Source organism: Hypanus sabinus, chromosome 16, assembly GCF_030144855.1.
Source record: "Hypanus sabinus isolate sHypSab1 chromosome 16, sHypSab1.hap1, whole genome shotgun sequence".
NCBI lineage: Eukaryota > Metazoa > Chordata > Chondrichthyes > Myliobatiformes > Dasyatidae > Hypanus > Hypanus sabinus.
In genome coordinates this window covers 60,728,144-60,743,497 of record NC_082721.1, presented here as the reverse complement: position 1 = coordinate 60,743,497, position 15,354 = coordinate 60,728,144, and the positions used below count along the sequence as shown (strand labels likewise).

Genomic DNA, 15,354 nt, shown 5'->3' with positions numbered 1-15,354 from the left:
ACTGATTCCACAACCTATTGATTCACTTTCAAATACTACACAATTCATGTTCTCAGTATTTCATTTTTATATATAATTTATTTTTGTGTTCTTTTGCACATTAGTTTGTGGCTAGTTTTTCATTGTTTCTATTGTATTTTTTGTATACTATGAATGCCCACAAGAAAATGAATCTCGGATATATGATGACATATACTTCGGTAATAAATTTTACTTTGAACTAAGAAGAGTCCATTTTATTGTATAGGAGCTTGTTCACAGAGGGATTGAAGCTGTGTATCTTAATAATAAAATCAACAGAAAAATATGGCCCTCCCCTTTGACAACAAGCCAGACAGCAGAGATATATTGTGCTTTAGACAATATCTCTGGGGTCAGGAGGACTGCACAGTGGACTCCCTCTTTACACGTGATTATAATTAAGAGGCAGCCAAGGATATAGAACAGATTTGATGGGGGTCCCATCTGGTGCTCTGAGAAGCTAATTGCCAGGCTGCCACAGTGTGGGGGTGATGCCATCACTAGGGAATAAAGAAATGGGATTGGATGTGCCTGTGGGAGGTGAAATGCACACTGGCCATTTAACGTTGCACTCGGTGTTTGAGGGGAAATCAGTGTCCCACTTTCTCACATATGGGCAGGAACATATGTGAAATGGAGAACTCTCAGCGTGTTTCGGGGAACAATAGCCGAATACTGAAAAGCCCTTCTGTCTTGAATGCTGCCAGGTTTTGGTTAATGTGCCAAATCTGTCTTGATACTTCACAGCTGAAATCCAACTTATACCAAAGTAGAGTGCTAAACGCTGTTTGAAAGGCAGTGAAGCTTTTTAAAAAAAAAATCCACAATAAAAGAGCCTCCTTTTCTATACAAGGCTCAGGAAGAGGAAACATCCGAAATTCTGCAGGTGCTGGAAATCCAGAGTAACACACAAAATGCTGGAGAAATTCAGCAGGTCAGGCAGCATCTGTTGAAAGGAATAAATAGTTGAACTTCCGGGTCAAGACCCCTCATGAGAACTGGAAAGGAAAGGCCAGAATCACATTTCCTGTTCTCAGCAAAGGTCCCCATCTTCTTTCTCTGGCTTCTGCCCCCGTCCTTTCCAGTCCTGAGGAAGGAACTTAAATTATTTCATACTCTCACCACCCTCTGAGTGAGATATTTTCATATCAAGACTTTCGAAGAGTCTCGACCTGCAATGCTAACTATTTATTCCCCTCCACAGATGCTGTCTGACCTGCCATGTTCCTCCAGCATTTTGTGTACGTTGCTTTGGAATAGGAAACTTGTGTACAGCAACATTCCTCAGAGAAAAACGAATTAGCTTTTAGTGACGGTGGTTGGAAATGAAAATATTTCCAATCAGTTCCCTGGAGATAAGTCATTTGTTTATTACCCTTTACCTAAATGAAAAGGTATTGCATTTTTGTGTTTAATGACAATACTGGCTAGACCATTTCTGGAGTATTGCATTCAATTCTTGTCACACCATTATGGGAAGGATTTGAAGGCTTTGGAAAAGGGGCAGCTGAGGTTTATCAGGATATTGCCTAGATTAGAGGGCACATGCTATAAGGAGAGGGTGGACAAGCCAGGGTGATTTTCTCTGCAGCAGAAGCTGAGGGAAGATATGATTAAAGTTTAAATATTTTATGAGGCACAGATAAAGTAGACAGCCGGCGTCTTTTTCCTAGGGTTAAAATGCCTAATATGTGAGAGTAAGGTGAAAAGGGGTAAATTCAAAGGAGATATGTGGGGCAATTTTTTTTTACATATAGTGCTGGGTGCCAGGAATGTGCTGTCAGGGTTGATAAAGGTGTTTAAAAGGCTCTTAGACACATAAATGGAGGGATATGGACATTGTTTAGAAGGGATTCATTTAGTCAAGTGCTTAATATCCAGTTTAATTAGTTTAGCATAACATAGTGGCAGAAGGGCCTGTTCCTGTGTTATACTGTTATGTGCTTTTATGTTTTATAAAGTACCTTTCAAAATATCTCAAAAAGCCAGTGAAATACTCCTAAGTACCTCAGTCCTACGTGGAACACCAGTCCAGATCTATGTGAGAATGGAACCCATAATAAATGGCTCAGAAGTTTTATCACAAGTTACACCAACACAAATTACAATGGCAAATCACAATTAAATGACAAATTACAATGGCAAATCACAATGGCAAATTACTAATACGTGTAAATGGTGAATAAAGTTGATCTTTACTCCTTGAAGGGCTCTGCCTTCCTTTAGTTATGTTCTCGGATACATCCCTGATTTTCTTTTCCCCTTCTTCAGTGCCCACACATCCATTGGTTAGTATCTAAAATATCAGCATTCCCCCCCCCAAAAACCATTCTGTCTCGGAACGTGATATCTCATTTAAGGATATTGACTACAACTTATAGTTTTTGACTGACAAACAGAAAAGATTCTTCAGATGCTGGAAATCCAGAGCACACACACAAAATGCTGATCCTAAAGAAGGGTCTTGGCTGGAAATGTCGACTGTTTACTCTTTTCCATAGAAACTACCTGGTCTGCTGAGTTCCTTCTGCATTTTGCGTATATTACTTTGATTTCCAGCATCTGCAGATTTTCTCTTGTCTGTGACACACACAAAAGCCTGGAGGAAATCAGCAGGTCAGGCAACATCTGTCAAGAGGAATAAGTAGTTGATATTTCAGGCTGAGACCTTCACCAGGCCTAGAAAGAAAGGGGGTAGAAGCCAGAATAAGAAGTGGCGGGTATGGAAAGAGTGCAGGCTGGCAGGTGATAGATAAGACCAGGTAAAGGGGTAGGTGGGTGGCTCAGGTCTGGTCAAAGGAATAAAGAGTCAATGCTTTGGGCCGAGACCCTTTCTAGTTCTGATGAGTCTTGGCCCAAAACGTTGATTGCCTGCAGATGCTACCTAACCTGATCTTGATCATAAGACATAGAAGCAGAATTAGGCCTATCGGCTCATCAAGTCTGCTCTGCCATATCAGTTTTTGCTGGAGTTCCTCTAGCATTTTGTATGTGTTATTCTTTAGAATTAATTTTGATTCACTTCTCTTCTGTGTCCATCTAACACAATGTCCAGTGTTGTTTGTTGAAGAGCCAATGAGACAGTTCCTTCAGTCCACAGAGTTCGTGCTGACCATCAATCACCTATTTACACTAATCCCATTTTATTCTCCCATGTACTCAAGAAATCCCCACAGATTCTACCACTCAGCTACACACTAGAGGGAAATTTACAGGAACCAATTAACTGTGTTAATGTGATTGTGAATTATTTAGGAAAGATGGTATATAAATGCATGTTGTTGTAGTTCTCACAGTCTATTTACACGTCCACAGAGGCTATTTCATTAAAACAGTGCATTGAGGTAGCACAAGGTAGTACTGAGGTAGCATAAAGTATTGCAGTAACAGAAAATGAGACAATCAGATGCAAGGGGATGATGAGGTAGATTGTGAGCCCAAAAGTCAATCTTATCACACTAGGAGGCTATAGTGAGCAGCATGTATAAGCACATACCTCTCAAAGACTTCCACTACTGTTGGAGGTAACAAGGACATCACTTCAGCAGGAACATCTTCATTTAAAAAAAAATTGAGATACAGGGCAGAATAGGCACTTACAGCCCTTCGAGCTGCACTGCCCAGCAAATCCCCTGATTTAATCCTTGACTAATCACAGGACAATTTACAATGACAAAATAACCTACCGACCAGTACATCTTTGGATTGTGGGAGGAAACCAGAGCGCCCACAGAAAACATTATCATGTAGAGAACATACAAATCCCTTACAACTAGAGCTTGGTGAATCTCAATCCTCTGTTGGAAGGCTGAGTTTCTAACACTATAGCAATTAGATTAATCTGTGCAGGTTCTGATCCTTTTCTTTGCCGTGAAGAGGTGGATTGAGCCTAAATTCACTCAGCAGCCATTTATTAGATATACTGTGCACATGCTTATTATGCAAATATCTAATCAGCCAATCATGTGGCAACAACTCTATGCATAAAAGTATGCAGACATGGTGAAGTGGTCCAGTTGTTCAGACCAAATGTCAGAATGGGAGAAGATATGCGATCTAAGTGACTTTGACTGTAGAATGATTGTCAATGCCAGATGGTGTGGCTTGACTATCTCAGAAACTGCTGATCTCCTGCCATGCCCAACGGTCTCTAGAGTTTACAGAGAATGGTGTGAGAAACAAAAACATCCAGTGTTCTATGGGTGAAAATGCCTTGTTAATGAAAGTCATCAGAGGAGAATGGCCAGACTGGTTCAAGCTGACAGGAAGACAACAGTAACTCAAACAACCACGTGTTATAACAGTGGTGCGCAGAAGAACATCTCTGAATGCACAACATGTTGAACCTTGAAGTGGATGGGCAGCAGAAGACTACAATGTACACTCATTCACAACTTTATTAGGTACAGCAGGTACCTAATAATGTGGCCACTTAGTGTAAATAATTATGCAGCAAATTCTGGAGCAGCCGGCACTGGAATAGAGTTGCTTTGACAGCTCGCTGAATATCTGTAGCATTGCTTTAACTTCTCTCAAAATAGCACAACCCAGAATCTTCCATCGCCGTGTTATAAATAGAAGCCAGTGTGACTTATTTGTCAGGTCCGTTGTCATAGCTTTTTATGTAATTCTATTGTAAGTGCACACTCTCCGTGTCTTTGACATGAAAATTGTTGGCTCTTGCCAAGGGTTTCTGTTCTGGAGCAATATACACCAAGCGCTAGAAGAACTCAGTGGGTCAGGCAGCAAATTTCTTTACCTGTTCTAATTATCCCCTCCCAGCTTCTCACTTTGTTCCCCCTTCCCCACCCACCTACCTTCCCCCTTCCCCACCCACCTACCTTCCCCCTTCCCCACCCACCTACCTTCCCCCTTCCCCACCCACCTACCTTCCCCCTTATCTAGTCTTACCTATCACTGACTCACAAGAGATTCTGCAGATGCTGGATATCTAGAAACGTACACTAAATGCTAGAGGAACTCAGCTAGTCAGGCAGCATCTATGGAGGGGATGTTTCTGGTCAAGACCCTTTATCTGCTGTCTCCTACCAGTTTGTACTCCTTCCACTTTCCACCCACTCCCTTTTTATTCTAGTTTCTGCCCCCGCCTTCCTTTCTGGTCCTGATGAAGGGTGTCAACCTGAAATGTCAGCTGTCCATTTCTCTCCACAGATGCCACCTAACTTACCAAATTCCTACGTCATTTTTTGTGCTGCTCTGAAATTCAGCATTTGTAGTCTCCTGTGTCTGCATTATCATTTCCTACCTGACATACTGTGGTGAACTACATATACCTGTCTGGACGGGCCCCCCCCCCCCCCCCCCCCGCTGACTGCTCCTGTGGCTCCTCCCACAGACCCTGGTATAAAGGCGATTGGAGGCACAGCTCCTTCTTCAGTCTCCAGGATGTAGTGTGGTGGTCGCTTGCTTCTTGTGTTTTCTTCCAGCCAATAAAAGCCTACCTTAACCCACGTCTCAGAGTTATTGATGGTGCATCACATACATCACCACATTGCCATGGAAACGTGAGCCCTTTCTCATTCTGTCTGACACTGGCCTGTACTCCATCAGAACGGGTAGCACAGAGTGTAGATGGTATCATTGCAACATAGAGAGCATCATGATAGTGTAGCAGCTCGTGTAACTCTTCAGAGTACCAGCAGCCTGGGTTCACTGTATGGAGTTCATATGTGCCTGTTCGGGTGCCCCAGTTTGCTGCCACACTCCAAAGATGTACTGGGTTAGGTTGTGGGCATGCTGGATTAACACGGGAAGCATGACGACGCTTACGAGTTGTCCTCTAACACATCCTTGGATTGTGTTGGTCATTGACACAAATTGTCACATTTCACAGTGATGTTTCAGTGTACCGTACATGTGACAATTAATTTTTAATCTTCAAATGGGGAAATGGTGGATGGGGCTGGTAGTTGAGCTGAGGAAAGTGGAAACTTGAGAGATAGTGGCATGGTTTGGGAGCTTCAGGAACTGCGAGGTTGGGAGGTAGGCAGTTGGAGAACTGATGAGAAGTGGGAGGTGATGCACCATCAATAACTCACCCTGAGACGTAAAGGCGAGATATCAGATTTTATTGACTGGAAGAAGGAACAAGCAGTGAGTGACCACCATACTACATGCTGGAGACTGAGAGGCCAGGCTCAGGCCTCAATCGCCTTTATACAGGGGTCTGTGGGAGGAGCCACAGGAGCAGTCGGGGGGGGGGGGCGTGTCCAGACAGGTATATGTAGTTCAACACAGGAGGTGATTAGATGGGTGATAGGTAAAAAGGAGTTAGAACGGTAGGACCCTGGGGATGAATGTAGGCCGTGGAGGCGAGTGAAGGAAGATGGAAAGGAGAAATAAACAGGGGTGTTTAGAAGTGTGATGTGGTTTGGAGAGAGAGGAGAGGAGACTGCTTGGGATGAGTCACAAACAAATAATTTTTTCTAACCGGCACCCCCCCCCCCCCCCCCCACACCACCACTGTGGGCTGGTGACACAGGCAAATATAATGGAGAAATAACAGGAAAACACATAGAACTCTCAGTGTTTATATCACAGGCCATTCAGCCCTTCATGCTCAAACCAAGGTTTACGTTTCAGAGGATGTTCTTCCTTTCAACCTGTCACCCTGCCCTTCTCCCTCTGCTTATTACAGCTGGAAAGTACATGGAGCCAGGTCTGTGCTTGCCAGGGCAACAAACAAAATGATGGAGAAACTCAGCTGGTCAGGCTGTATGTATGGAGATGAATAAACAGTTCATGTTTTGGTTCGTGCTTACCTTGATAGTTTTAGTCTGTAGCTTGAGTCCATTTAAAGTGTTGATGGCTTTGTCGGCGTCATTTGGATCCACGTAGTTTACGAAACCGTATCCTAAGCTCTGACCTACAGAGAGAAGGAAGAAGGTACTTATGTTCCAGTAGGAATAATAATGAGAAAGATTCTATTGGCAGGCAGTGAAGGTGGACAGGAGGTGACTTGATAGAGGTGTACAAACTGATAAAAAGGCATAGATTGGGTGGATAGCTTAGAGACTTTTTCCCAGGATGGAACTGATTAATACAAGGGGTATAATTTTAAGGAGGGAAGTATAGGGGGAATGTCAGAGGTAAGTTTTTAATACAGAGAATGGTGGGTGTCAGGGTTGCTGGTAGAGGCAGATAGACTGTCGACATTTAAGATGCTCTTAGCTAGGCACATGGATGACAAGACAATGGAGGCCTATGTAAGAAGGAAGGATTAGATTGAAGTTAGGGTAGATTAAAAGTTGGCACCACTGTATGAGTTGAATGGCCTGTACTGTGCAGTAGTGTTCTATGGTTTATGTTCTAATGGTGTATGAAGGGCTGCATCCTTGCTTGGGAAAAATGCATGAACCTCTCCAGTTTGCAGATGATGTACTGTATTTTAGAAAGTGTGTATATTGTTGAACACTGGAAGCAAAGGTTTTTAAATCGATCTTTTTCCCTCTAGTATCCTGCCTTCAGCTATATTCAAAAAAAATTCTGGAAATTTAGTGATGCTATTTTTGCTCCATTTTTAGAGTGCTATGTTGCCATGACAGTCTCACAAAAATTGTTGTGCCATGTGCAGAGACATAATCCAGTCAGCAGGTACAAATCACTTTTGGTCGATCAAATTTATGTTTTGGCTGCCTGTGCTCCGGTTCACTCGGAATGTGTCTGATTCACTGAGTCAAGTTGATCCTCACCAATTTTTATTGATGCACATCCTGTCCGGATGCATCACGGTTTGATAAAGCAGCTGGTCTGCCAGTGATCGCAAGAAACTGCAGAGTTGAGAACAGAATTCAAAGTTCATCACTTAAAGTTCAAAGTAAATTTATAATTGAAATATGTATATGTAATATATACAGTACAAACCTGAGATACATTTTCTTGTGGGCATTCACAGTAAATCCAAGAAACACAATAGAATCAATGAAATCTGCACACAACAGGATCAGGAAACAACCAATATGCAAAAGACAACCAACTGTGCAAATACAAAAAGAAAAGCAAAAAGAACTCCAAAGAATAATACATCAAAACTCAATAAATATCCAGAACATGAGATGAAGAGTCGTTAAATGTGAGTCCAGAGGTTATGGGTACAGTTCAGTGATGAGATGAGTGAAGTTATCCCCTCTGATTCAATAGCCTGATGGTTGAGGAGTAATAACTGTTTCTGAACCTGGTGATGTGGGTCCTGGGACTCCTGTACCTGCTTCCTGATGGCAACAGGGAGAAGGGAGGAGGGCCTGGATGGTGGGGTCCTTGATGATGCTGCTTTCCTGCAACAGTGCTCCTTGCAGATTAGAATATTAGAAAGTTTTTGACAAGAACAGGCCATTTGGCCCAACAAAGCTTGCCAAATTCCTATTCACACAGTGTGTTGAAATAACCATTAAGTTTAGATTTGGAAGTCTCTAAGGTACTACTCTCAACTACACAACTAAGTGTGCTCAATGTTTCTGCAGGCTTTACCCATGATGAACTGTGCCATATCCAATTCTTTTTGTAGGCTTTTCCATTCAAGGGCATTGATGTTTCCATACCAGGCACTGTACCCTCCACCACATATCTATAAAATTTTGCCAAAGTTTTACATGTCATGCCGAATCTTCGTAAACTTCTAAGAAAGTAGAGGCGCTGTTGTGCTTGCTTGCTTGGTACTTATGTGATGATCCTAGGACAGATCCTGTGAAATGATAACACTGAGGAATTGAATGTTGCTGACCCTCTGCACCTCTGATGAGGACTGGCTCATGAACCTCTGCTTTCCTCTTCCTGAGGTCAATAACCGGCTCCTTGGCTTTGCTGACATTGAGTGAGAGGTTGTTATAGTACCACTCAGTAAGATATTTCAACCTCCCTCATATAATCTGACTTGTCACCACCTTTGATTTGGTGTACAACAGTGATGTTATCGGTAAACCTGAATATGGTATTGGAGCTGTGCTTAGCTTCACGGTCATAAGTCTAAAGTGAGTAGAGCAGGGGGTGAAGCACACAGCCTTGTGGTGCACCTGTGCTGATGGAGATTGTGGAGGAGATGTTGCCAATCTGAGTAGACTGTAAGTGAGGAAGTTGCGGATCCTTTTGTGCAAGGAGGTATTGTGGCCTATGACTTAAAGCATTCATTAGTTTTAAGAGGATGATAGTATTGGAAGAAGAACATCCTGATTCTTCACAGTCTACTGCTCTAGGGTTGAATGAAGAGCCAATGAAATGGCATCTGCTTTTGACCTGTTGTGAAGGGAGGCGAATTGGAGTGGATCCAAGTTCAGTTGCTTCTCAGGCGAGTTGATATGTTTCATCACCAGCCTCTCAAAGCACTTCATCACAGTGGATATAAATGCAACGAGATGATAATCATTGAGGCAGGTTACCACGTTCTTCTTAGGCACTGGTATTACTGAAGCAAGTACGCACCTTAGATTGCTGAAGTCAGCACATCACAGGAACCAGCTCTGCCTCTATGGACTCTGTCTGTGTTTCTTGCTGCCTCAGTAAAGCAGCCAGCATAGTTAAAGACCCCAGGAAGTATATAGGGAGAGGAATAAATAGTCTTATTTCAGGCTGAAGTCCTTTTCATCACGTATGTCAGTGATAATAAACTTGATTTTGAGTCTGATTCTGAGTGGCTCGCTAATCCATTGATTCTGGTAAAAATGACACAAGGATTCATTGGCCTCTTTGCCTACTGAAAAACGCCCTTTAATGTAAGTGGGTGCCAGGAGAATTACGGATAGTTTTTTTTTGCATGCCACCCATACAGATGATTGCCTGAGTACAACAGGGAAATAATAATGGAATGCAGAATAAAGTATTATAGTTACAGAGAAAGTGCAGTGCAAGTAGACAGTAATGAGGTAGATTGTGAGGTCAAGAGTCCATCTTATCTTACATTCAGTAGTCTTATAGCAGCGGGATAGAAACTATCCTTGAGCTTGGTGGTACCTGATGTCACTTTGAGGTCCTAATGAGACTAGTGGGATTGGTGTAGATGGGAATAAAAATTGACATGGAGATGATGGCCGAAGACAGTGCTGTACAGCTTTATGACTCTTATCATTTAAATGCAAACTACTGTAACTACAACCTTGACATGTCTACTGTTCTAGATGCCAATATATACCTGAGTGAAGTTTGAACCTGCTAACATTTGTATGTCAGAAACAGGATACAGCTTTCTCCTCTGAATTTAGAGACGGCAATCTTTTAGAATTTGAGGATGAAAAGAGATTTTGTAGGAGTGTATAAGTTAAGATTCAGAGATCGAGTGGACAACCAGTCCCTTTTCCCAAGAGGAAAATGGCAAATACAAGAGGGCAAAGTTTTAAGGTGATTGAAGGAAAGTATGGGGGGATGTCAAGGTAGAACTTTTAACACAGACAGTGGTGGGAGAATGAGATGCCCTGCTAGGTGTGGTAGTAGAGGTAGATACATTAGGATGATAGAAGAGGCTCTTGATAGGCACAGGGTTGAAATAAAAATGGAGGGCTATGTGGGAGAGAAGGGTGAAATTGATCTTTGAGTAGATTAAAGGGTTGGCACCACATAGTGGGCTGAAGGGTCCATGTTCTATGTTCTAACTGTAAGGAACTTTTCTATAGAATGATTATCAATCCCAAAACCAGACGTAATGGTAGCATAGTGGTTAGCAGGACACTACTAGAGTTCGGGACGTTGGAGTTCTGACTTCAGTCCTGGCATCCTCTGTAATGAGTTTATACATCTTCCCTGTGAAATGCGTGGGCTTCCTCAGGGCGCTCCGCTTACCTCTCACGGTCCAAAGGTGTACTGGTTAGTAGGTCAATTGGTCATTGTAAATTATCCCGTGATTAGGCTAGGGTAAAATCGGGGTTTGCTGGGCAGTGCAGCACAAAAGGCTGGAAGGGCCTATTCCACACGGTTTCTCTGAATAAATAACAAGAAGTAAGCCATTTAGGATTGAAAGGATTTTTTTTTACTCAGTGGTTGGAACATTTTTGGAACTCTCTACCTTTGAGGGCAGTGGAGACTCTGTTACTAACTCCTGCCAGAACAAGAGAGATTAGCTTTATTTGTCACCTGTACATGAAAACATATAAACCTATGGTGAAATGCATCATTTACATAAAATAAAATCAGCGAGGATTGTGCTGGACAGCCTGCAAGTGTCTCCATGCTTCCAGTGCCAACATAGCATCCCCATCACTAACACTAAGCCATATGCTTTTGGAATATGGGAAGAAGCTGGAGCACCCACACATTTATGCAGCAATGTGGTAGGAATCGAACTTCATTTGGTGATGCCATGCATCTCGTGTAAAAAAAATTGCCCTGAAATCTCCTTTAAATATTCGCTACTCACCTTAAAAGCTTTTGTGCTCTGAGGTAAAGATTCTGACTGTCTACCTTATCTATACCCCTCATAATCTTAAAAGTCACCATCAGGTCTTCACTCAGCCTCTGATACTCTAAGGAGAATTGTCCAATTTTTCCTTAGAGCACAGGCCCTCTAATCCAGGCAGCATCCTGGTGAACCTCTTCTGCACCCTCTCCACAGTCTCCACATCTTTCTGGTAATGTTCTGTCCTCTGTGCTCAGGATAACAAAACAAAAACCCTGAATAATTCTATTTCTCACAGACAGTAGTAATTTTAAAATTAATCATCCCTCCCTAAAACAAGAAAATAAGAACAGAACTTTGTAAAGGAAATGAAAATGATCTGCTTTATGTTATATAAGAAATAGTGTTTGCAAATTTTATTACAATGTGATCCAATGCAGTCACATTATTTCTGAAATATAAATGACATAAGTGTAGTATAATAGATTGTGGGATATAATCTAACAAAATGACTGAGACATCATTGATTGATGTTGTAAACTATGTATAATCTCTTCAGAATCAGAATCCGAATGAGGCTTATTGTTACTGATATAAATCATGAAATTTGTTGTTTTGTGGCACCAGTGCAGTGCAGGCATAACAAATTACTATAAGTTTCAATAAAAATAAATAAATGAATATTAGAAAAGAGGAATCGTGAGGTAGTGTTCATGTGTTCACGGATTGTTCAGAAATCTGATGGCTGAGGGGAAGAAGCTGTTCTGAACACGTTCCAAAGATGTACAGGCTAGAAGGTAATATGTCAGATGGGTGTAATTGGGTTGGAAGGGCCTATCACTGTGTTGTACCTCTAAATAAATTAATAAATAAAACATTAAGTTTGCGTCTTTGGGCACCTGTACCTCCCCTCTGATAGTAGAAATGAGAAGAGGGCGTGTCCTGGATGATGAGAGATCATAGTGATGGATGCCACCTTCTTGGGGCACTGCTTTTGGAAGATATCCTCGATGGTGAGGAGGGTTGTGCCCATGATGAAGCTGGCTGAATATTCAATCTTCTAAAGCCTCTTATGATCCTGTGCCTTGACACCTCCATACCAGATGGTGATGCAACCAATCAGAATGCTCTCCACAGTGCATTTGTAGAAATCTGTCAGTCTTTAGTGACATACAAAGTTTCCTCAAACTCCCAATGAAATATAGCTGCTGGTGTGCCTTCTTAGTGATTACATAAATATGTTGGGTCCAGGATGGATCCTCTGAGATATTGATATGCAGGAACTTGAAGCTGCTCACCCTTCCCTTTGCTAACTTCTCAATGAGGACCTGTGTGTGTTCTCCCAACTTCCCCTTCCTGAAGTCCATATTTAATTCCTTGGTCTTGCTGATGTTGAGTGCAAGGTTGTTGTGACACCAATCGACCTGCCAATCCATCTCAATCCTATATGTCTCCTCATCACCATCTGAAATTCTGCCAACAATAGTGGTATCATCTGTGAATTTATAGATAGCATTTGAACTATGCCAAGTAACACAGTTAGGAGTGTAGAGAGGGTAGACCAGTGGGATAAGCACTCATCCTTGAGGAGTGCCTGAGAACTAGAGCTGTTAAAACTTACTGTTATATTTTTCATTTAACTTAGTTATTTCCTGGTGAGAAGCAGGAGTACAAATCTTTGGTTTTAACCAAGTTTTAGTTTTATATAGTAAAAAGAAATTTGTGAAAGATGTAGTTTATTAGTGCTGTTAGTGAATGGTAACCACACAGAATTTATATCAATTTTTCAAAATAAAGATTTAGTGGGAAAAGTTCAGGCCAATTGGACTAAACTGGATGATCAGCGTGGACTGGTTGGGCTGAAGGGCCTGCATCCACTCTTTCACTCTATTACTGTTATAACCAAACACAGTTTGTACTGAACTCAAATATCATTATGGTATGTTGTATTGGCTTTCATCAATCGTGAAATTGAATTTAGGAGCTGAGAGGTAATGTTGCAGCTATACAGGACTTTGGTCAGATCCCACTTGGAGTACTGTGCTCAGTTCTGGTCGCTTCACTACAGGATGGATGTGGAAGCTATAGAAAGAGTACAGAGGAGATTTAAAAAGATGTTGCCTGGATTGGGGCACATGCCTTATGAAAACAGGTTGAGTGAATTCAACCTTTTCTCCTTGGAGTGAAGGAGGATGAGAGGTGACCTTATAGAGGTGTATAAGATGATGAGAGGCATTGATTATGTGGATAGTCAGAGGCTTTTTCCCAGGGCTGAAATGGTTGCCACAAAAGGACATAGGTTTAAGGTGCTGGGGACTAGGTACAGAGGAAATATCAGGTAAGTTTTTTTACACAGAGAGTGGTGAGTGCGTGGAATGGGCTGCCAGCAACAGTGGTGGAGGTGGATACGATAGTCTCTTTTAAGAGGCTTTTAGATAGGTACATGGAGCTTAGTAAAATAGAGGTCTATAGGTAAGTCTAGTAATTTCTAAGGTAGGGACATGTTCGGCACAACTTTGTGGGCCGAAGGGCCTGTATTGTGCTGCAGGTTTTCTATGTTTTCTAACCCTGAATCATTTTTTCACTGTAAGAATCTCATTTTATTCTCCCCAACATTCCCACCAATTCTCCTGGATTCTACCCCCTCCTAGACACTAGAGGAAATTTACTGTGGTCTATCAGCCTACCAACCCACTGGCCTCTCCTGATAACTGAAATGTTCCATTCGACTCTGCAAATCTCTGTGAGACGTCTGGGGAAGTCAAAGACCGGTGTCTACTGGCCTGATTCCATGCCCACTGGATGCTGGAGGATGGAGACCTGTCCCGGGGTTAAAGTACTGTTGTATGTGCCTGGGAAGGAATGAAGAAGAAACAAGGCTTGTTTTTGCTGCTGCTGTTTGCTTGTTCTGTGATGTCCTGCCGAGCATTGTGGGCATGCTGTATTGGTGCTGGGCTCTTGTGAGCAGTCCCCAGCATACCCTCAGATGTGTTGGTTGATAACGAAAACAGCACATTTAATTGTATACTTTGATGTCTGCGTGAGAAATAAACTTGAATCCTGAGGCTACTGCAGGTAAATGTCCTCTGCAGCCTCTCCAGTGCAGTCATATCCTGATTATTTTTCATAAACATAAGAGATTCTGCAGTTGCAGGAAATCTTGAGTAACACACACAATATGCTGGAGGAATGCAGCAAGTTCGGCACCATCAGTGGACAATTTGGCCCGAGACCTTACTTCAGGACTGGAAAGAAAGGGGGAAGAAGGAAAGGACCTTATTCCTTTCATAGATGCTGCTTGACTTCTTGAGTTCCTCCAGCATTTCGTGTGTTCTTTCTAAACCACGTGAGACCATCAACCACACATTTACCTGAATTCTATATTAATCCCACTTTTTATTCCCTTCGCAGATTCTACCAGTCACCCACACACTGGAGGCAATTTACAATAGCCATTAACCCACCACTAACCCATGTCTTCGGGGTGATGGAAGAAACCAGGGCACTGGGGGAAGCAGGGTGAATGTGGTCACAGGGTGAATGTTCAGGACACTAACTGTTCCACTTGTACCACCTAATCAAGAGAGCAGCCTCATAAGAACACATGGAAACCAGAGCAGGAGTAGGCCGCTTGGCCTCCCCCCTAACATTTGTTGTGATCATGGCTATTGTATCTGGCCTCACCTCTTTTCCATATGTTTCAAAGAACCCTCAGGGTCTTGATCTTTCAAATATTTAGCCACCTCCACCATAAATATATCCAGTCACCCAGCCTCCACCACTCCCAGGGGCAGAGAATTACAGAAATCCACTGCTTCTCAAAGGAGAACTGTTCAGTGAACTTTAATGACATTTATAGAAACATAGAACATAGAAAACCTGCAGCACAATACAGGCCCTTCAGCTCCCAAAGCTGTGCCGAAAATGCCCTTACCTTAGAACTACATAGGCCTCTATTTTTCTAAGATCCGTGTACCTGTCCAGGAGTCTCTTAA

General features: G+C 42.3%; 1 protein-coding gene across 6 annotated transcripts in view; it reads right to left on the bottom strand.

The window, feature by feature from the left end:
* The window catches only part of LOC132405844 (ELAV-like protein 2), a 121,765-nt gene that overhangs the window by 26,371 nt on the left and 80,040 nt on the right, over window positions 1-15,354 (bottom strand). For all 6 annotated transcript variants that reach the window (XM_059990835.1, XM_059990839.1, XM_059990837.1 and 3 more), the window contains one exon: window positions 6,804-6,907. In XM_059990835.1, coding sequence (XP_059846818.1) covers window positions 6,804-6,907 — 104 coding nt within the window. The remainder of the gene's footprint in view (window positions 1-6,803; window positions 6,908-15,354) is intronic.